Source organism: Cardiocondyla obscurior, linkage group LG04, assembly GCF_019399895.1.
Source record: "Cardiocondyla obscurior isolate alpha-2009 linkage group LG04, Cobs3.1, whole genome shotgun sequence".
Classification (NCBI taxonomy): domain Eukaryota; kingdom Metazoa; phylum Arthropoda; class Insecta; order Hymenoptera; family Formicidae; genus Cardiocondyla; species Cardiocondyla obscurior.
In genome coordinates, this window is record NC_091867.1 from 3170040 (window position 1) to 3192188 (window position 22149).

Here is a 22149-nt window from a genome sequence, read left to right on the forward strand (position 1 = left end):
GAACTCGGAAGCGCTGCGGTCGAGAGAATCGTGGAACAACTCTCTTTACGGAACTGACGGCTGTGCTTCGCGTCGCGTTTGGCGAAGTACTGCGTGTTGTATCTGGCAAAATTGATAGAAATCCTTTCGATTTCTAGCTAGAAAGATGGTCCAGAAGAAGGTAAGCTTGCTGAATCATCAAACACGATTAATATTTTCGTCCAGCAACCTCGTCGCCAACAATCACCCGCGTTCGAATTTCGAGCATGTTTTTCTATCAACGTGTGAACTGAAAATATGTTTCGTTTTGCAGTCGAGTGATTTAATAATTGTAACGTGACAATTGTGATTTCTCGAAATCTCATTTTTGTGTATAACAGTAGCCGAACAGATTGTTTCGTTTGTGTTGCATTAGGATTTCATAACCTAAAATTGTAATGCTGAGTTATGTAGATCTCGACGAGGCTTTTTTGTAATAAAGATTTAAATGAGCTGTGTTGAACAATAATTTTCTTGTTTAATTTCAGCCTAAGAAGAAGGTTGGGAAGAAGGTAGCTGCTCCACCGTTGGCAGTAAAAAAAGTTGAACCGAAAAAAGTGACCAATCCATTGTTTGAAAAACGAACGCGCAACTTTGGCATTGGTATTTTTATTTATTGTTAATTAATTTATATTTTGGATAAAGTAACATGTTATTATTAAAATATTAAAAAATATCATTAAAGTTATTAAAAAATATTAAAACTTAGGCCAGGATATTCAACCGGCTCGCGATCTCAGTCGCTTTGTAAGATGGCCGAAATACATACGCATCCAGCGTCAAAGATCGGTGTTGCAGAAGAGGTTGAAAGTACCACCTACAATTAATCAATTTACGCAAACGTTGGATAAGCAAACTGGTAAGATATGTTTCACAAATCCATGTTTTAAAAGATTATTAAAATCTTAGATATAAATATAAAAATATACTGCAATAACATTTTATATTGTAGCTACCCAGTTGTTCAAGGTATTGGAAAAGTATCGACCCGAATCAGCTGCAATGAAAAAGGCAAGGTTGAAAGCAAGAGCTGAGCAAAAGGCCACAAAAAAGGAAGACACACCAACAAAGAAACCAAACGTTATTCGCAGTGGAACTAACACCGTGACTACACTGGTGGAGCAAAAGAAAGCTCAACTTGTTGTTATAGCTCACGATGTTGATCCGATTGAGGTTAGTTATATATATGAATTTGTAATGTATTACACGAATTCAATAGAAAATTTATAATTTATAAGATCTGTACATTGAAAGGTAGATATGGCGTTTGCTGCGGCGACGGCGGCTGGCGTATGTGACTTCCCCCACTCTCGGCCGCCGAGTACGGGGGGGGGGAGGTGTAGTAGGCCGCGTTCTCCCTCAGTCCTCTGACCGGTGCTTCGTAACACATCTACGCGCGTGCTTCGTGTGAGATTCGACGCACATCACGCCAAGATCACGTACGCTAGCCGCCGTCGCAGAACCACGAACGCTATTCCTGACGATAAGTGTACATACGCGCTTAGTAAAACTCGACTCACACCATGCTAAGGTCGCGTAAACTAGCCGCCATCGTTGCAGCAAACGTTATATTTGTCTTTCAGTGTACATTATATACCAATATGATGCTGAATTTCTTCACCTGAGAATACAAATTTTGACTTGTTTGTGTTCCTAAGATGATTCTTGACTTCTGATTATTTCTATTGCACATATTTATATGCACGAAATTAAATGTGATAACCTTTATTAGTCCTTTTTTTATTACAGATTGTTTTATTCCTTCCCGCTTTGTGTCGTAAAATGGGCGTACCATACTGTATCATCAAAGGCAAAGCACGTTTGGGACGTCTAGTCAGACGTAAGACATGTTCAGCAGTTGCTCTTACTCAGGTATGTGAAATTATATTTTATTTTTGTAATTTACATTTGTATTATTGTATGATGAGTACTCTTACGAGCCAATCCAATGATACATTATGATATAAAAAAATTCTGATACATATTTATAGGAGAGTAAACTCTTTTAATTTTGTTTCAATTTTATTAAAATCATCGTTATATCGTCATGTTAGGTGGATTCTGGAGATAGAGCCAACTTCGCAAAGATTGTTGAAGCCATCAAAACGAACTTCAATGATCGATATGACGAAATTAAGCGCCACTGGGGTGGTGGTTTATTGGGAAGCAAATCTGCGGCTAGGATAGCGAAATTAGAAAAAGCTAAGGCCAAGGAACTTGCTCAGAAGCAAGGTTAATCATTGTCCCCATCATTTACAGATTACATAAAAAAATAAAATATAAAAGACATATAATATCTGTATTTATTTGATAAAGTAATCCCAGATTTCACATTCTTTCATTTTGTATAAAGGGTCTTTATTATTTTAAAATAAGAGTATTTTTTAATTAACTATATACAATAAATAAGAATATTTAATATCCTTAAATTCGTTTAATAAGCTTCTCAAGCCTTTTAATTTTTCCAGCTTCGTGTTCCGGACTATTATGTACTTCACGATTTTTCGTAGCATTTGCAGCGTTCATGTTTTCAGATAGTTTAAATTGCTCACGTAATAGAACTTGATCTGTCTTTTTTAATCCCTAAAATACACATTGATTTTATTAGATACCTTATTAAAGATATAATGGTGATTTTATTGGAGAAATTATACCTTCATATCTAGAATTTTTTCAAATTCTGAAGTTTGTAAATTCGGTAAACGTATATTGCACTGTTTTACGAAGTCGCTGGGAGATTCAATTGGGGACATCACAATTTTTAATATCATTTCAGCATTTGCCATACCATTGACTACAACCTATATAATGAATAAAATATATTAAATATAATTTTCGATATATTTATTTTTTACTAATTTAAAAAGTTTTTAATTACTTTAGTATATGTTACTGGAGCTTTTCTTTGGTAACCCGTTGAAGGAAGATCCAACAAAGCCGTTTTTAACATATGGACATCTAATAACAATTGCTCTGCGCCGACAGCACTTAACGGTTTACATTTATATAATTGCTGTATTAATTTTGCTATGAAAGAGCTGAAACAAAACATCGAATATATAGAATTTTTGAATGCATTTTACATAAATTTATATAACAAATGTTTTACCTAGCGAACTTGAGACAAAGCTGTGTAAAATATTTTCTACAAGAAGAGAGTCTATCTCGTATGGTTGGTATTGTTTGTCGAAGATGCGCTATTATCGTATTAACGTAATTACTTTGATCGCCTACAACTTCTACTGAACTCCATTGCACCTAAAAATAAAAATTTAATGGCATATAACATTATTTTTGTACTGCAGAATAATATATTTGAATTAATGTGCTAATTAATAACAATTTTTTAAATAGTTTTTTATAATTACCTTAGTCATTGCAGTCCATGCAGATTCACATGCTGCTTCTAAATCTTGAACTAACAACTGAATACAATTGGAAATTACGCTAAAAACAAAAAGCAGAAATTAATAATATATTAAACATTAATATAACATAAAAAAGATATATATACTTATGAAAGATATCTTGTTCTTGAGATAAATTAATTTTTTCAGAATAACATTCGTCCGTCTTCTCGCGAAGTTTCTCTTGCAATTGTTGTGTAGTTTCTAAACAATATTCTGCAGTTGTCAAAATACTGAAAAAAATATATTAATACTTTTTTACTTTATATAATATTATGCAATAAAAAATTATTAACATATATATTTACCAACATATACGAGATTGCTCCTCTTTGCTAAATCTAGCGGATTCTCCATCTTTTAAAAAACTTTGAAAATTTTGAATGATGCCCGATGTTGATAAATCTCGAAAATCACGTGTAATACTACTCATACTGGTACCGATTCCTGCACTACCTCCAATTCTAACAATTATATTAAAATATATAAAATTTAATTAAAATTTATATGTATAATTTCTGGAACTGATATGCATTAATTTTTATACTTACTTAGGTAAATTATTCTGCAAGATTTTAATTGCATATTCCCGTAGGTATTTCTGAAAAGTCTCGGCAAGGCTCAGCATAATTGAACCAGTACTGAGTTGCGTACATTGCAACATACACTTTTTGTAAAATACAAACAGATCTGCACATGAGCTCAAGACACTACTAGGGCCTTCAATACCGTCAAATTCCTTAGCACCTGGCGGTTGCGTTTTACAATCAGACACGAACTTATCCATCAGATCTGCCAAATTACGATCTAAGCTTTCTATATAAATATATAAATATGGCTCGAAACATCTTCCTATTAATTTTTCAAATACAGACGATGTCGGCTTTTCGTTTTCAACCTATAAAAAAAAAACATATATATTTTTTTTTTATATATAAATACGTAATATAAACGGAAAAGTTTTAATACTTTTTCATCTTCTTCCTCGAAAGGATTTCCCGGAGCTTTTCCCGTAACATCATTACTGACTGCCGCGTTCTTAGCATCAGTAGTCTCTAAAGTACTACCGATAAAACGTTTCGTTAATAACGTTTCGAAATTACTGGTCCTCTGAATCGCGTAAAGCAATAACTTAACATCTATTTCATTACGTCTTTTATTCATTAATTTTGTGAGATCTTCACGTGTGACGTGGCAAAATTGTACAGCTATTCGCTCGGAAATTTCCCAGTCTTCAGGAAAGATCGCACCAAATTTTGACTCAAAATCGAGCAGATGTTTCTTAATCCACGCGTATCTTCGATCTATTTTATCCAACCAGGCAAAATCCTGATTTTCATCGAACAAATGTGCGTATTCTTGCAATTGAATATTTACAAACCAGACGAGCAGATCTTTCCTTTAATATAAAAAAAAAAATGTGTTGCTTTACAAAATGTCTACAATTATTTAAATACAAATATTGGAAATATATAATAAACATATGTAATATATGTATATAGGTAATGTAAAAATAAGCATACTTGACTTTAGGGTGCAATACTGATAATACCAAACATCCTTCTGTTAATTGATTAAAATGCTTTGGATTCTGGCCTGAAAAGGCCTGTTTGAAATCTGCTGTAATTTGTTGGGCCAACTCATCCTGAATCTGATGTACCTTTTGTAACAAACAAACAAAAAAAGAAAAAAAACATTTAAAATATTAATTTTATAAATCATTATAGATATAATTTGCACTCTTACTTGATCAGACAACTGTTTCACTTGTGGTATATCCATGTAACTATTAAAATGCTGCATTACTTCCATCACTGCTTGCAATGGTAAGATAATTTCTCCATATTGTTTCTTTTGTGTTAATATTCTAAAATAACCAAAAGTATGGATTTTATAATTGTTAATAATAACTGTTAAACAACATTAAAAAAAAAAATTTAATGCAATATATACTTTAAATTATCTACTCCTTCCACAAGCATGTGTAAATGATTTAAAGTTGTTATTGAGGCAGTCAGATTTTTCTTGGCAAAATCCAGTTGCTTGATATCTCTGGTAATTTCCTTAACCACTTCCTCAGACTGCTCTGCCTTGTCTTTTATGTCTTTAATATGAACAAATAATTGCCGTATCACCTTGTGTGCGTCTTCTAACGCTGCTCTACCATCTTGACCCACATTTGTCTGACCACGTACCACCGAACGTATATCTTTATCAATGGTATGTATTGTTTTTTGTATGTTATTCACCACTTCGTCGATATTTGACAATGACTGTTCTGAGGGGAACAACGAGTTTATGTAGTCCACCACGTTGAAATTGGGTTGATCGAAGGGATCAGTGCTGGTCAACACCTGACAGGAAGAAAACAATCCTAGCTTTAGACATTTTAACTTTAAAGATACAAAAATTCTGCTGATACGATTCGATCGTGATGAGTCACGCGCGCGAACATCGAAAAATTAATTCAAGAATTCAGATTCAGGAAAGAGAAGTATTTTACTGAACAATGATGCTGTCGCACGAGAACATCGTAAGCGTCGGTGTCAATATTGCGGGTAATTCGACAAGTGCTTCGTAAGAGGAGGACAGAAGATTTTAACCTGCTCGATCACGCTCTGCACGTTCGGTGGGAACGTGTAGATCGTAGAGCGGAGTTCCTCCTGTTCGTCTTCCTCGTGGTTTTCCATCGTGCTGTGCGAACATGCATGGACGCGAGGCACTCCACGCGAACACCACGTTACATATGATTGATCTGATTACATCGACATGACGTGCACGGGCGGACTGCGCGTGTTTTAGGTAAAAAAGAAATTATACAAAGTTAGAAAGCGACGGCATGCTTCGAAGAGATATTCTATCTCTGCTCAAATCTGATTTATCGACGATTCCATGCTACTTGACCACTTCGCAGTTTCATCGAGATCTGCTACGAGCCGCTACCTGCTCCATTTGCAAATGGCGGGACATCGGTTCGGAAAGTGAATACCGTGAATACGTTACTCCGCGATATTGCGTGGATTTTGTCGGTCAGTGGGTGTAACGGGCGAAAATTTTTGTCGGGAATATTAATTAAAGTGACGGGCGATTGCGGGAACGTGTCGATTGCCGCGGATCTTCGCAGATGAACTTATTTCGTCGATCGCAATCGATGGGATCGATGATTTGTGCTGCTCGGTCACTTAGCAGTTTGATAGTCCCACCGGAAGCCGCTACGAGCCGCCATCGGGGTCTATTTCGTCAATCTGCAAATGGCAGGACACCGGCTCGGAAAGTGAATACGTTACTCCGCGAGTTTGCGTGGATTTTATCGGTCAGTGGGTGTAACGGGCGAAAATTTTTGTCGGGAATATTAATTAAAGTGACGCGCGATTGCGGGAACGTGTCGATTGCCGCGGCTCTTCGCAGATGAACTCATTTCGTCGATCGCAATCGATGGGATCGATGATTTGTGCTGCTTGGTTACTTAGCAGTGTGATAGTCCCACCGGAAGCCGCTATGAGCCGCCATCGGGGTCTATTTCGTCAGTCTGCAAATAGTAGAACATCGGTTCAAAAGGTGAGTAAGTGACTACGCAATTTGGCGTGGATCTTGTTCGACGATGGGTGTAACGGGCGTTAATTATTGGAAGTGTTAATGAAAGTGACGGGCGATTGCAGGAACGTGCCGGAGATCTTCGCAAGTGTCATCTCGTCGATGGCGATCAACCGATGCTACTCCGCTACTTGCCAAGGGTCCCGAAGCTTCTGGAAATGGACGATGAAACCTCGATGCAGATTCCGGTAAGTACTGATTCCGCTGCCTTAGGCACACGTATATTATTCTTACGTTTATATGAGGGAACTGTGCCGCGACCGGCATACGTATTATCGCATATTATGTACAAGAAATACAGAAAAACAGCTGAATACCCCGCGCCGGTAGAGAAAGACAAAGAGAGAAAAGGTTTCCATAATAAATTCTACGCGATCGTGCATGAAATCCCGCAATTTCATTGCGTCGGTAGTGAAAAAGCACCATTATGCCATCTGCCGAGATTTATACATTAATAAACGACGCAAATTACATTTACGGGTATATCTAAAATTCTTTTATCGAGCTAATACTATAGAATTAATTTATCAGATTAAAATCCGTATAATTTTATTAGCATATAAAACAGCTTTTTATTCTTTTTGTTTGTACATAAAGAGAAAAGGATTAAATATAGGAACAATTTGCGTAAAAGTTTGACAATTTTTTATTAGTCGAATTGTCGATTTTAACCTGTCGAGATATACGTTTACAACATTTTCTTGACACGGACATGACGAAATTATTGATACTTTTATAATTTATAAACATGACAGGGAAAATTACATTAGACTTAAATTACTCGAGATTGATCTGTTTTAGATCTCAACGTTACGTATCAGTTTTTATTATTTTTTTCAATAATCTAAACACACATACACACACATAAAATTAAATAGAAGCCAAAAGATTTGCGTCTCGCGAATAAAAATATGCATAATTATTTTTTTTTTATTAATAAATAATTTTGTACGATATTTGGTCAATGAAACCGTTTCACTTTGTACATTTAGTAAGTTTCTAAACCCGGAGTATATATATTTTATCCTCTATGTGAGTGAAATATAGGATAAAGAATAACGAATTCTATAGTTAGAACATTTGCTATAAATGTACAACGTCCGACACTTGAATTAATCATCGATCATGCTAGTTACATTTTAGTGTCCAAGGTGACTGATAATTAGATCATCATAAGCTGAATAATTAAATTGCAAAGAAAAGATGACAAGCGAATTAAGTGTATTAGATAAATAATTTTGATTCTGCCGTCTGCGATTTATCGATTTTGGGTATTTTAGAAATTTCCATCGCGCTTACAGGTTTGGTTTTTCACCAACGTCTTGAGCTTTTATTTATTATTTCATCTATTATTAGTTATTTTCTTTGTAATACGGATTTTGATAAAGCTGGATATTACGTATGAATTTTTTTTTCTGTTATATTTGAATATTTTTTTTGCCACTTTTAAGTTCATTTGCGAAACGCTCGAGAGTAAAAGTCTTGATCTCCCAATATTCTTTAGAATTTTTATTTTTTTGTCACGGGGAATCAATAAAAGACTTTAAAATTTCTTTAATTAATTGATTAATTTAAAAGAAAATTAATTATTTTTTTAATTATTGCATTTTCACGTGTAACACCTACATATAGTTTTATGTGAGGCAGCTTCGTAGCTTTAGTTTATCGAAGCTTAAATTTGTGTGATAGTAATCTATCTTTGTTATTTTCCTCGAAATAGAAGGGAAATTAAAATAATATTAATAGTGAAAGTTGTACTGTGACCTATATAGCTCGAAATCGCATCGATTTTCATTATTTTTCTTTGTGAATTAAAAAAAGAAACTCTATTTGCAAAGTAAATCTCGCTGGATTTGATATTCTACTTGTAGCGTCGCGAAATATATGTTAATTAATAAAAAGAAAAAAATTTTACATGTACACTCTTCAAAGCCGGTAATTCATTTTACGGAATATATTCAATTATCTTTCCTATATGCTCTCGTTTTTAGGCATAAAAATAACAAATATGCGAAAATAAAAAAATTACTTTTCTCCGCGTAATTGAAAAAAACATGAAAATTTACTGTTTTATAAAAAAAAAAAAAAGAATATGAAACACAGAAGCTTGAAGAAACCAAGCGGCCTTATTATTGAAGTTTGTAAATTATTAAATTTTCTAAATTCACGATATTATGAAATTAATTTCCGTCACGTACACATAGACGCATATGCGTGGGAGCAGAATATAATTCGCTTATTTATTCAGAATAAATAACTTTGTCATAATTATTAGAGAGGTAAAACTAATTACACGTCGTACTTCATTAACATCGTCGGTTTTCAGAAATGTCCAAATTTCTGGTTAATCTTTCGAGGTTAAATATAACCCAGCGGGCTTTCGCGATCATGGGGGTGAATTTCCGTCAATCTGCTCGTCGCGGGTGATTGAAAGGAATAAAAATAAAAGGAATAAAAGGCGCGGAAAAAAAAAGAAAGGAAGAGATACTCGGGCTGAATCTCGCGCGAGCTAGGTCCGGTATATCGGTGATTGAAAATGCACGGAGATTGACGGAGCTTTCATCGATAATTCTTCCCCGCCCGGTGATTTCGCACGACGGTCAATGACCCCCTCTGGCGAAGGAGAGACCGGCGTGCACCTCGGCGGAGATCCTCCGAGGCCGAGGGCGCACGCGGCATCCCTTAATAAACCGGAAGGCGGCGGGGTCTCGTCTTCCACGGACGGTCGCGGCGTCGGAGCGCGCCGCGTCGTCGCGCGTCGCGACGCTCCCCTCGGCGTTCGCCGCCTCTCGTTGGGGGTGGGAGAGTTAGGTCGGTCGAACGGGAACGGGTCGGTCGAACGATCGAAAGGCCCTGCGCCTCCGCTCAGTTGTAGCGCCGACACCCCGCCGGCATACACGAGGTCGCGTCGTAGTTTTTAAAGGCACACTCTTGTACAAAACGTAGACACGCACGCTCTTATCTTCCGTATATATACCTCCGCCTCTGCCGCCTTCGCCTTCGCCTTCGCCTCGCCTCGCCTACGCCTACGCCTTCGCATCCGCCTTCGCCTCCGCCTCGCTACGTAGTGTGCAACAGATATTAAACGTGCACGCCGCGTTTGCCGTAGAAGCGAGCCTCCGATCTCCTCCGTAGAAAAAGCGAAATGCAGCGTCCGGTCGTCGGTCACTGGAGAAAAATCCTACTGCTCGTGTATAGTTTGCCATTATTTTCATGTAAGTGAACGTGCGCGCGCGCGCCTACCCTTGCGCCCGCGCTCGTTTTTGTCCCTCTCGATAACAAACATCCGACACCCTCCCGCCGCACGCGCGTGTCCCATCCACCCTTTGTGTGTGTTCGTGTGCGCGTACACCATACCTCGTCCCTTCCAAGGGCTCCTTGTTGCGAGGGGTGGTTGCGCCAGTGGCCGAGCGAGCGGAATTCGTCGGCTCGTCCTCGGGCGTCAACTCGTCCTTCCACCCAGACCACCTTTGAGAACGTCCCTCCGCCAGAGAACCCTTGAACCATCACCGACTCACGTCTGTCAATTTGCCGATTGACTTTTACGATATTTTTCCCCACTTTTTAGATAATTAAGTTTTACGAAATACCTTCTTCCACCCTCTTTTTCTTATTTTCAACCTCAAATCTTGTCAACTGAACGTCTTGATTTCCATCACCGATCCGCAACGTTTGATATACATTGAAACGATTTTTCGTCCCTTAAAATTATTTAAAGGACTTCCTATTTTGACTTTCTTTTACGAATTATTAATTTGTCGACGCAAGCTGGTAAAGAATCAACTCCAGATTGACCAACGCGTTCGCAAATAAGTCCTTGGGGGGACGGTGAGAGTTGTTGGGGGAGGGGTGGAAAACATCTTGTCGGCTGATCTTATTTCGCGCTGGCCATAAAAAGATAATCGCATCCCTTTAGAGGAACATGACGGCAGGGAGGTTCTGAAATTTTCCGAGATGCTATCGCAGCGGAGAACATTAACGTACGTAACGTTTCGAATAACGCCATTACGTTTACTATAAAGAGAAGGAAAGAAAGAAAAGAAAAAAAGAGAGGAAAAAAGAAAAAAAAAACAAAAAAAAACAATGGACACTGATGCCTTCTGTTTCTCTCGTAGAAACTGTTGTATTGTTTCAGTTGACGACACCACAGCGGAGGCTGCAGATTATCCCCCATACAATTCAGTACTCTGACAATATTACACACTTTGCACCTCATGACGTGTGACGTATGTCTCTCGGGTTAATTGTTTAGTGTGCTCTAACGTGTTACCGCGACGGCGAATAGTTCGGCGCCACGTTCCATGGGACATTTTCCGGAGCTCATGCGAGGCGAGCCACCGTTAACAAGTCTCACCGTTTGTTCATTAGTATAGTACTATACTCAGATTAATTATTGCGAAAACAACATGAGTCGGAGAGACCCGTATTACGAGTCGCGCCGTACCGAGGTACTAACGGGCGTGAGGTAAAATTTCAATAATAACACCGGCGGCGTGGGTCGCCGATGAAATTATCCTGAGACTCGTGTTGCTTTCGGAATGGTCGACATTATTTTTGTGTCTACGATAAATGGCGTCACGTTGCGGAGTAAACGTGGCGGAATGAACAATGCTCTTTCACTGATTGTTTTTAAAAAAAAAGAAGACAACTTGGTGTATGCGTGTTGATCTTACGACGGCACTTCTGTCGCAGGAAGTGGCGCGACGTCGGACTGACGGTTCACACGCTACTTCGATGTGGAACTCAATAAAAATAGAACACTTTACCTCGTGTACATGTGAGCTCTTATCATTCATACCACCCACGTAGAATTACTACAATGTACATTCACTATGAATCCTCAATGGCCTCCATTTGTTTGGACACGTTACATACGCGCACACGTACGCACACCGTTAATACACGTCAATAAACGGTAACGGTACGCAACAGTTCGACCGGAGCAACTTATTTCGTCAAACTATTTCCCGACCGTGTTTCGCCCAGCCCAGCCGTACCTCAGGCCTTTCCCCGGCAATTTCTTCAACCCTAAATCGTTTTTGTTGCGCAACTTCGCGAAATCAAACAAGTCGCCGGTGATATACGCGGATATAACTCAATTCGACCTAGTTCGCTCAGGCCGTACGAAGCGTTAATACGCCAATTTATTGCCGATTAAGGACCGCCACCGCGTAACGTACATTCGAAATCGATATCGGGCAATCGCGGTTTTCGTTACCGCGCACCGGCTCGGCACGGCCGCGAAATATCGTAACGAACGATTTCATCCTAATGCCAAATCGATAATGTATTACGACACAATAATGCACACGGTACCATACATAAGAACACTTTGTCAAACGTTTTGCTCACGTGGTAGAAACTTCGGTACGAGTCAGTTACCGCGAGGCTAGAAACTACGCCCGCTCGACTATGGAAGGTAATGTCAAAGGAAATGCTCGACATTGCCTGCTCCTCGAAATTCCGGCAGACAAAAGCCCGCGACAATGGTCCGCCGCTATCTTAATCGTTAATCGCGGAATTCCGGCTTCTCGCAATTTCATCGTCCGCTGGTCCTTAACAATCCTCGCGATTCGATTATTATACGAATTCCCACAATAAAGCGGGAATAATTTCGCGATTTCACGGGATCTGTTCGAAACTGCTAGAACAGACGCGATTAAGAAGTTTGAAGTTTGAAAACCTTCGCGCTGATATCGCGAAATCAAATTAAAGTTATTTGAATCTCGGGGTGGAAAACGTAAAACGTTTATACGCGTGATAAATGAATAGAAGCAGATAGATTTGTACGTGACATTTAAATATGATTTATTTAATTTGTTTCAGGACATTTAACGACACAGTAGTTTCAATCCGTTGGATAAATTAATCGGAGTGCATAAATAGAAAATGACAAAGATTATAGACGGTATTTATAATCCGATGTTAAATTCAAAATCGTCTCGAGTTCGATACTGAATCGTTTCTAGAAATCTGTGTGCGGCAAACGAAATAAACATCTCGAGATCGCATTTAAGACGTTTTTAACACTAGAACTGGCAAAGTGATTAAAAGCATTAATTTGCAACATCTTAAGGATCACTCAAATTTATGCTAATGTATTTTCTGAAATGTTTCGTGATTTTTGCTGCAATATGAAAGTAAAAGATCAAGTTAATCCTTTAATTTCTTTCTATATTTTTTCTCCACATTAATATTTATTATTTTAATATTAGTATATTAATTATAGATAATTGTAGTTTTAAATATAAAATTGGATTATAAATACCACTTGGCAAAAAATCAAGCCGCTATATTGAAGACAATAAAAACGTATATATTCTTCAACGAATTTCGATTAAACACAAAAAATGTCGAGCTCGATTCTGACAAGTCAAATATAATATTCAATATAGATATACTATAGTATGTAGAGGCAACATATGCAAAATGACGTATTTATGGCTTAGTTGGAATAAGCGATAAAAATTCAAGGCGCAAATAAAAATCGAAAATTCAATTAAATTAAAAAGGTTAATAAATCATTTATTTAAAGTGGCTAAAAATACGGCCAGTTTTTCGGTCATTCGCACACAGCCCCGAGTTTGAAAGCCATTGTGGTAGAAACCAATTATTCGACTATTTATCGATCCAATTATATTCACCCTAATTGCAGGTTATTTACATAAAAGAAAGCAAGTGTTAGTTTACAATATTATGAAACATATTGTAAGTTTTCACACAGTACTCTCATAACACTAAAAATATATTAAGGAGTGACATCACGATATCATACATGATTCCGAATAAAAACACGTTTCTGCATAAAGTAAGCTCTAAAAATATTTCTTATTATTTTTCAGATTTAACGTAAAACGTTAAAGTCTTTCCAAATCGTTCCTAATATTTGTGCGGCACAATTCGCGTATAATATCCCCCGTTTTCTCGTAAACCACGCGAGTAGAAAACTGCTACGAGAATTCATAATGTAAAAATCAATTAAATCAACAAGAGCTTATCGCACGGGAAGTATCATTTTATTCTATAAAAGACGTACGAAGATATACGCGTATAAGTTTTTTTTAATTAATCTTTTAATTTGTGTGATCTATAAAACCGCCGGTTCCATTTAACGCAACCGTAGAAAAGGCAGAGAGAAAAAAAAAAGTAAAAGAAAAAAAAAAGAGAAAAGAAACGCCAATCGATTCTAATTGCGAGGAACTCGTAACGACGTAACAGCAATTGGCTGTTCAGCTCTAAGCACCCGTTGAAATATTACGGGACAGGCGCGCGGAAAATCGCGTGGTATTAGCATTATCCGACAGTACGATCGACCTCGAAAATAGGCCTCTTGTCTCGAAACGTCTCTCGAAATAATATACCATGCGTGCGGCGGTAATGCGCGCTTTCATTCTGATCGATACAGTAACACCTCCCAGCAACAGGGCGGACTGCCACAAGTAGTTACGGTCGGCCGAAGGCTCTCCGCTCTTCCTGGCTCTAGTTAGATTAATCCATTCGCCGTTGTCACGCTCGATGTCTGCTCAGCGAAAATCAAATGCCAGGCCGGTCTTGACGGCGTTTAATCGAAACATCAAACACTCCGGCAGCTTGTCGCGAGTATTTTATTTCGCGCAAAGCATCATCGAGCGCACACGTACGGCAAAGTAGACCCGCGCATTTCTTTATTTCATATACGAAAGAATGCGCCGTAATGTGCAACGTTCTATTTGCGAGTCCCACGAGCAATTTGGAGTTGATGCTTTCCGTTATAAGAAATGTTGAAGTGGATAAAATACTGACAGTTTAGTACTTCTAAAGAATTTAAGAGCGAGAGGTTTTACAGAGAAGTTTTACTTTAAGAAAAATGATAGGGATCTTATTTTTCGCTGAATTCCAGATAAACTTTATTTTAATAGAATCTCCCAAGATTTAGAGTTACGTGCACGAAAGACACCCTATACGTGACCTTATCTAGGTTTGTGGGTTACGACGGCCCTCGAAGTTAAACCCCAACGAATTCAATTCTAAATGAATATCACAACGTATGGGATATATGGAACACGTGAAACGGCACTTTTTATGACGTTAAAAGTCTCACTTCATTTTTTATTAAACAATCTTTCGACGTTCTGAATGTCCGCGAAATGTCATAGCTTTTAAGTCCGTCAAGCTGTAAAAGTGGAAAAAAAAAGAGTATATATACAAGGTACCACGGTAAAAAAAAAAATATCGCAAAGTTTAATATATATATATAAAATCTTAAAATAGAAACATATATCTCGAAATGTATATTTTGTCTTTTATAATTTTTTACTGAATACAAATTTTAATTTTGCAGCTTCTATTTGAACGCTCCGTCGAGAGCACGGGATCATTACGGAATTGTCTTTTAATATTTGACTGGCAAACGGATTTACCAAATAACGAAATTAAAAATCTGAAATCTCTCAGATTTTGAGAGATTTCAGTAATTATTCGTTTTTTTTTTAAATGTGAAATTTACATTAAAGTTAAGAAAATTTAATAGAATCATTTTTATTGCAATAATTGAAGCGTATTCTTTTTTTTTCTGCTACATTTGTTATGCGCGTTAATCGGAACCATTCATTCATGTCATTAATTCAATCTATGCGGGTGAGATTTAATCGCGGCCCGCGACTTTCACGAATGTCATCCCAAATTAATATCATTTATGTTGGACGTTGTAGATAACGTCCATAGCGGTTTCGGCGGAATTACACAGTGGTATATTACGAACGGTAATTTCACGATTTACAGACGCGACACTGGCAGATCATATGAACGTGCTATTGATAGCGCCACCGTATGTAACTCTGGGCAGTACGGCCACCTTGCTCTGCAATCACACCGTCGCGGACGAGTTGCTGCACAAAATAGAATTTATGAAGGATGAGAAGAGGATATTTCAGTACATTAAGGAAAGAAATCCGCCGTACATCTTACCGCATCACACCGATGGCGCCAAACTGGAGGTAAGCGAAACGAAACGTAAATAAAAAAATAGCAATCGTTGAAATATACTATTTTATCAGTAAGTTATTATTTATTTTATTTTATTTTATTTTTTTCTATCTTTCTGTATTTATTTCATAATTTTTCGTTGTGACGTTGTGTCACGACAAACTTGCGGGGTATTATAAGGGATGAATTATCGAGCGTGACGGGATCGATAAGAGAAAGAGGTGACGATTTCGCCAATTAACTTTTAAACCTAGGCCGTTTCACTCCTGGCGGCTCATAAATATTTTGAATATCGCTTTACTCTGACGTGCCACGTGACTTTCGCTTTGACGTAGATAATTATCTCAAAGGTATCTCGCAGTCGCGCCACAACGTGGCATGTAGGTTCGATAACACGTCTACATAAATTTGTGTCAAATTTACACGGCCCGAGGCCGGCGGCATCGACCTTTGCATCTCAATCTATCCGCAGTTATATATATACATATGTATATAAGATTATATATCGTCACTTTAAAGTCGAATGTTAAACGAATTTCTATTTTCGTAACGGAAGTCATTTTTGTCTAGACAGGAAGTGTTAAAGAATATATTGAATTATAGCTCGAAGTTTTGTCTTTTTAATGTAAAGTATTTGTAATTTAATCGTAATTTGATATGTATACTCGAGATATTTCTTGAAAGAAATTCATGAAAAAAAATATCCTTTATTTTTTAAATATATCTTATCTTACGCTGTCTTGTGATCACGGTGAAATTTTAGAATTTATTTAAATTTGCTTGATTGTAAGTGCATGAACATATATATATGTATATATGTCTCTCGCCGTCTTATTTTCTATCTAGATCTTTATTAAAATTTTATTTATTAAGGTGCAGATTTTTAAACACATGCACCAATATTCCGCTCTACGAACAATGTTTATACATTAAATAATCAATCATTTGTCTCTAAATTTTCCGAATTACTTCACGCACACGTGTGCACCTTCGTCGTAAATACATACATTTTTTTTTTTATTCTACATTTTTCACCTCACTTACAGTTACATCACGTTTATGTAATGAAATAATATCCCGTTCTTTTTTAACCTGCCGCCTGACATTATTACGTATAACAGGTAAAAATACTTAGTCTGCATACCTGTCGCGCACGTCGGCGTGGCCTACGGGAGAAAAAGGCCGTTGTAAACAAAAGTCCAAAAATAACGAGGATGCCCTCGATAACATAAGCTGAATATCCGGACTACGCTCCTGTCTTTTGCCAATGATTAAGCGAGCAAAGCTAACGCATTTACCTAAGGCGCAGTCTTTTATGTATCGACACAAAGCAAAGTTATTTACGTACATATATATGCACTCCGCAACGTGAAATACCCTCTGTATCCCCTGACAACATCGAGTAGCAACGCGTGGCAGCGTAATTTCCCTCGCGAATGTTTTCGATGGAAACGCGCAGCAGATGGGTGATCTATTAAAAAAAAAAAAAAAAAAGGAAGAGATATAAGGTGGAAATCCAATACCCGCGCTAATCCATATGTGATACCTCACGAGAACGAGCGTTCGTACCCGCGTGTATATAGAGTCAACACATTAATAATGAGGCTACACGTGCAGAAATAGAACGTCCATTCGGTGAGAGTTTCAGGCTGCTGATAACGGCCGATTGTGATGCCGACATATCCGAAAACACTTTCCGCCTTTTCTCCGCGATATGCCGAGGAACCTTCCGGCATACTTAGCATTTATAGCCTTTTCATTTTTACGACAAAAAAGGGAAAAAAAAAAAAAGAAATTATTCAAGTCACGGGCGAATTACACGCTTTTTTTACTTCTTTAACTAACACCCGCGAATTTTTAGAACACGCTTAACTCCGACCGCCTTTCTTCATGATTTTTTTATATTTCAGTGTTTTGTAGAAATTCTTAAAAGCTTTGCTGGTCGATTACTATCCCGCTTTATCATTGTCTGAATTCATTTTTGTTCATGCGAAGAATCTGCAACTAATCCGCTTAACGTTAATTCTGAGATATCTTTTAGTTATTACAGCACGTCATGAAAGATGTGGGTAAAGATACGCGTAACAAATGGGGCGCTAAGAATGATTAGATCTAAGCTACTTAATAACGAAGCTGAGTTAATGTGATAGAAACTTTTAGTCGTCTTGATAATATTATATCTTTTGAACAAACGGTAATGATGAGGGGAAAAAAAACAATTGTGATTATTTATTATTATTCAAATTCTTTAAACTTCTTATGCTAATTTTAAGAGATTGTTTTTTTTTTTTTTTTTTAATATGAACTCTTTTACCATAAGCTAAACGTTTATTATTTGATATTTCGAAGCAACGATTTCTTTTTAAACAAAGATATTTTGGATATATATGTGATCTATCTAGAACAGAAGCAAAAGTGGCAGAGAGCCACGATTGCGGTGAATTGCATTATCTAAAGCGTTCTGTGTTGTACTTTCAAAGCGTCTCTGTTTGCTCATGCATCCATTGATATAATTGAAACGGGTAGATGAAAGGAATACAAGTGACAAATCCTGGTAGCAAGTTGGCGGAAGAACACTCTTGAACTTTTGTTCAAAGATAATTTTGACACGCTTTATTATCAAATTCAATGTATTTAAAAGCGGAAAATTGATGCACTCGGAAAGAGAGAAAAAAAAAAAAAATAACAGCGCGATATAAAGATATTTAATTTTCTTTCGCGCAAACGTAACTTTTCCTTGCTTAAACTCATTGAGACCGGAGAGCAAGAGGGTGCGAATATAAAAGAGCTTTGTTAGAGTCGAACCTTTACGTATATTTTATACACGTTTGAGTTGTCTTTGTCATCTGTATATATTTTTTAATAATTTAAACTGTACTTCGATTAAAATGTCACGTAGCCACTTCAAATAATCAAGCTGCGTATTGAAATTGATATTGATACGTTGCCATTTTGTTTCAGTACTCAAAGAATGGCACGACAATCAAACTGCACAATGTGCGTTTCGAAGCTTCCGGTTATTATAGCTGTGAAGTCACTATGACTTTACCCATTTATACTGCTGGCGCTGAACCCGTACATATGAAAGTGATATGTGAGTAACAGGGTTGTTTTTTAAGAATAAAATGATCATCTTTGCTAATAGCGTCAACAAAATGATCATATTTGATTATTAAAAATTTTAACGAATAGCTATTTAAGTACGAAGATATCAGTATATCGATTTAACGAAAATAATTCTAATTGTTAATTTAATATTTGGAAACTCGATTTAGTATTGTCATTTCTCGAAAAATGATCGGAGATAAGTAATCGTCAAAGTACAGATATTGAAATAATATTAACGAATTGCAGGATTTCAAGATGCGCTGTTCACTTTAGATATGCTTTTTATAAATTTTTTTTAGCTCCACAGAGTACAGATCCTAGTATTAAGTTTAAAAAGAGGGTGTACGTAATAGGCGAGAGCTTGGAGGCGAATTGTACGTCCTCGCCCGCACATCCAGTTCCTTACATAACATGGTTCATAAATGGCAAAGAGGTAAAGAATTAATAAAGTTTAAAATATAATTTTGATTTTTACAAGTATGATATAGAAACTTTTTTTTCCAATTTAACAATTTTTGTTATACGTTATTAATACACGTTATACATATATATATATATAAACACGTTATTAATAAAATTTATGCTTCAGTTACTTTTTATAACTTCATACTTTTACATAATTTTAACACTTTAGCGTAGTTGGATTATTATATTATTAATAAAGTTTTTGGGTTAATATTTCTACATTATAGTGTTTCGAATTTAAACATTTTTATATTTTAAATTTTTTCATAACTTGTACGAATTTAAATATAACTCCACGCAATTGAAACCTTGAGCACCTTTAAAAATATTCGTTTGTTCGATTACAATTTTCTGATTATTGATTTTACCAGGTGAACCCTGATCTAGTGACTCATTATCCACATAAACGTCATAAGAATCATTTGTCATCCACCACCGCTAGGCTGAAGGTGGAGGTTTCTGCGTTGCATACCGGCGATAATGGACATCTGGAGATTAGCTGTTGGTCAACAATACCTGCTCTTCTTACGCATCACGAGCAATTTGCCGATATTAAGAAAAAGGTGGTGTTGGGTAAGTCTTTTAAAGAAATATTAAATTCTTTTTTGCGCGACGTACTCATTAACAACCTTTGATCACCACATAAACTTTCGAAAATAAAATTAACGAACGAGTTCAAGAAAAAAAAAAAATCTTAACTTTAATTATTTTAATACAAAACTAGGACTGTCGACAATATAAACGAGAAACGCGCATTTTTTAATCATGAAACTGGCTGTTTTCTACCTCGAATTTTATATATTTCCATTTTCGTGTATACCTCGGGGTTTCTATATATATACATATTTTTTGTTTTCTCCCTTTCAACCATTTACTAATAACAGGAGAGAAATAGTCTTGATATTTGCACCGAACTTGTTTCAGTACAAATCATACCATCACCGGATGTAACGTCTTCCGCGGCGATTCTCGTACGAGAACTAACGCTACCTGCAATGTTGTGCATACTAAGCGCGATGCATAAGTTCATTCCTTAATAAAAGTCAATTGCTCTAGGATAATTCGGCTGTAACATATCTAATCGTAAGGATATTAAGGCGATGAACGTAAGATCGAACAATCACAATGTCTTCCTTCGATATATCGAAATACACGGGGGCAGCGGTTTTATTGTCTTTGCAGAAGTTTTGTAAACTCATAGACGCGGCTTCTTCGTGCGCAAACTATTTTCGATTATTGCTTATAACGAGCATCGTCTGTCTTGCGAAACATATCAGTCCCATTACTGTGAGAAATAATGTCGATATATTCGGCAAAATGTGTCGGAAAGCTATGTCTCTCTTCTTTCGATGCTATTCGACTCTATTTACCACGGAATTTATATTAAATTTAAAATAATTATTTTCTAAAAATTAAATCAGAAAATATGAAAAAAAAAGCATTTGATAGAAAAATAATTTTGCTCTATAGATATCCTCGATACGTAATACAACAATGTAAATATTAATATTGTTGAATTAGTTGACGTATCTTTGAAAGAAAAAAAAAATCAACAAAGTTTATTACAGTTTAAAGTAAATAAGATGATTTTATCGTTGAGCATATAAAAATTTGATCTATATTAATGTTATCGAGATATTATACGATCTACATATATATTACGAATTGTAATTTAGATTTTACTTTAAAAACGATATGGTTTTCCGATACGCGTTATATAACATTTCATCTAGTCTCGCCTCGCCGCTGGGGAAATACAATGTTTTTTAAGCTAGCAAATGCGTTCTTGGTACTGCGCGCAAATTTTTATAAAAAGTGTGCAAAAAAAATTTTGTGACCGTAAAATACGCTTTATAATATTAGTCGACGCTAACGTTAAAAAAAAAATTTTTCCATGCTGATGGTATTCTACTCTTTAATTTAACAGTTTTCCATTTTCTCATTAGCAGGAACTTTTTTTCTCTTTCTCTCTTTACGTTCTTCTCACATCGTTTGACTCATTAGGATCGTAGTAAAAAAAATCCAAGGTCGATATTGATTCGCATTTAGTGCAAAATGATATAAATTTCACTCCCCGTTTCATGATGTTTCGTGATAACACAGCTATGAGATCAATTTTCCGACAATAATCTAGAGAAGCGACAATTTTTTCGCGTATAATAAGATCTAGATATTAGACCAAACGTTCACCGTTACATTTCACCATAATTCGGAGCTATAGAGCTCCATAGAAAACATACCATACGCAAGATTCAAAGGAAGAATGGCATAAGTAAAAATGCTACGGCGTATTTGCATCTTTGCACGTAATTGAAATACCTTCGAGCTATCACCTATTTATCGTTAATTGAATTACTATTTGATTAAATTATACATATAACGAATATTGCAAATACGATACGCTTAAGCCATTTTTCGTTTTGATTCTTGATTTGTAATTCACTTGCTATATAACAAACTAAGGGATATCGATGAAACGGGATGTATCACTAACAATCAGTATTCCATTACAACTTTCTTAGCGTATTTTAAAGAGGCAAGCTTAAAAAACACCGCGACAGCGGCTAGGCACTTAAAAAACTGCGAGAAACTA

At 36.5% G+C, this 22149-nt stretch overlaps 3 protein-coding genes across 5 annotated transcripts; 2 read left to right on the forward strand and 1 right to left on the reverse strand.

Annotated features, from left to right (window-relative positions):
- The first annotated feature begins 4 nt into the window (after positions 1-4).
- On the forward strand, positions 5-2312 carry Rpl7a (ribosomal protein L7A). Its single transcript, XM_070654885.1, has 6 exons — positions 5-160; positions 507-621; positions 728-877; positions 971-1191; positions 1768-1890; positions 2073-2312. The coding sequence occupies exons 1-6, from the start codon at positions 146-148 to the stop codon at positions 2253-2255; spliced, it is 807 nt and encodes a 268-aa protein (XP_070510986.1). The 5' UTR covers positions 5-145; the 3' UTR covers positions 2256-2312.
- Vps53 (vacuolar protein sorting 53) lies at positions 2304-6253 on the reverse strand. Its single transcript, XM_070654869.1, has 13 exons — positions 6029-6253; positions 5379-5779; positions 5172-5292; positions 4949-5085; positions 4395-4824; positions 3977-4323; positions 3734-3889; positions 3533-3658; positions 3387-3465; positions 3128-3276; positions 2897-3056; positions 2673-2819; positions 2304-2601 (listed from the first exon to the last, which is right to left on the reverse strand). Exons 1-13 carry the CDS (start codon positions 6113-6115, stop codon positions 2443-2445), a joined length of 2499 nt encoding a protein of 832 aa, XP_070510970.1. The 5' UTR covers positions 6116-6253; the 3' UTR covers positions 2304-2442.
- A 396-nt stretch (positions 6254-6649) lies between these two features.
- LOC139102283 (uncharacterized) lies at positions 6650-20726 on the forward strand. 3 transcript variants are annotated; one of them, XM_070656082.1, is made up of 7 exons: positions 6650-6983; positions 7069-7207; positions 15780-15994; positions 18945-19077; positions 19391-19524; positions 19928-20129; positions 20481-20726. In XM_070656082.1, the coding sequence occupies exons 3-7, from the start codon at positions 15800-15802 to the stop codon at positions 20591-20593; spliced, it is 777 nt and encodes a 258-aa protein (XP_070512183.1). In that variant the 5' UTR covers positions 6650-6983; positions 7069-7207; positions 15780-15799; the 3' UTR covers positions 20594-20726. The 3 variants fall into 3 exon arrangements, with proteins under 3 accessions (XP_070512183.1, XP_070512182.1, XP_070512181.1); XM_070656081.1 differs by having other exon boundaries at positions 7085-7207; XM_070656080.1 differs by lacking the exons at positions 6650-6983; positions 7069-7207 and adding an exon at positions 9851-10234.
- The last annotated feature ends 1423 nt before the right edge of the window (positions 20727-22149 follow it).

Coding starts and splice junctions, on each gene's coding strand:
- Rpl7a (XM_070654885.1), top strand. Junction 622..727: donor AACGCGCAACTTTGGCATTG/GTATTTTTATTT, acceptor ATTAAAACTTAG/GCCAGGATATTCAACCGGCT. Junction 1,192..1,767: donor ACGATGTTGATCCGATTGAG/GTTAGTTATATA, acceptor TTTTTATTACAG/ATTGTTTTATTCCTTCCCGC.
- Vps53 (XM_070654869.1), bottom strand. CDS start 6,115: ATGGAAAACCACGAGGAAGACGAACAGGAGGAACTCCGCTCTACGATC. Junction 3,659..3,733: donor GAGCAATCTCGTATATGTTG/GTAAATATATAT, acceptor TATTTTTTTCAG/TATTTTGACAACTGCAGAAT. Junction 2,820..2,896: donor CTCCAGTAACATATACTAAA/GTAATTAAAAAC, acceptor TTCATTATATAG/GTTGTAGTCAATGGTATGGC.
- LOC139102283 (XM_070656080.1), top strand. CDS start 10,165: ATGCAGCGTCCGGTCGTCGGTCACTGGAGAAAAATCCTACTGCTCGTG. Junction 10,235..15,779: donor TAGTTTGCCATTATTTTCAT/GTAAGTGAACGT, acceptor CACGATTTACAG/ACGCGACACTGGCAGATCAT. Junction 19,525..19,927: donor GGTTCATAAATGGCAAAGAG/GTAAAGAATTAA, acceptor TGATTTTACCAG/GTGAACCCTGATCTAGTGAC.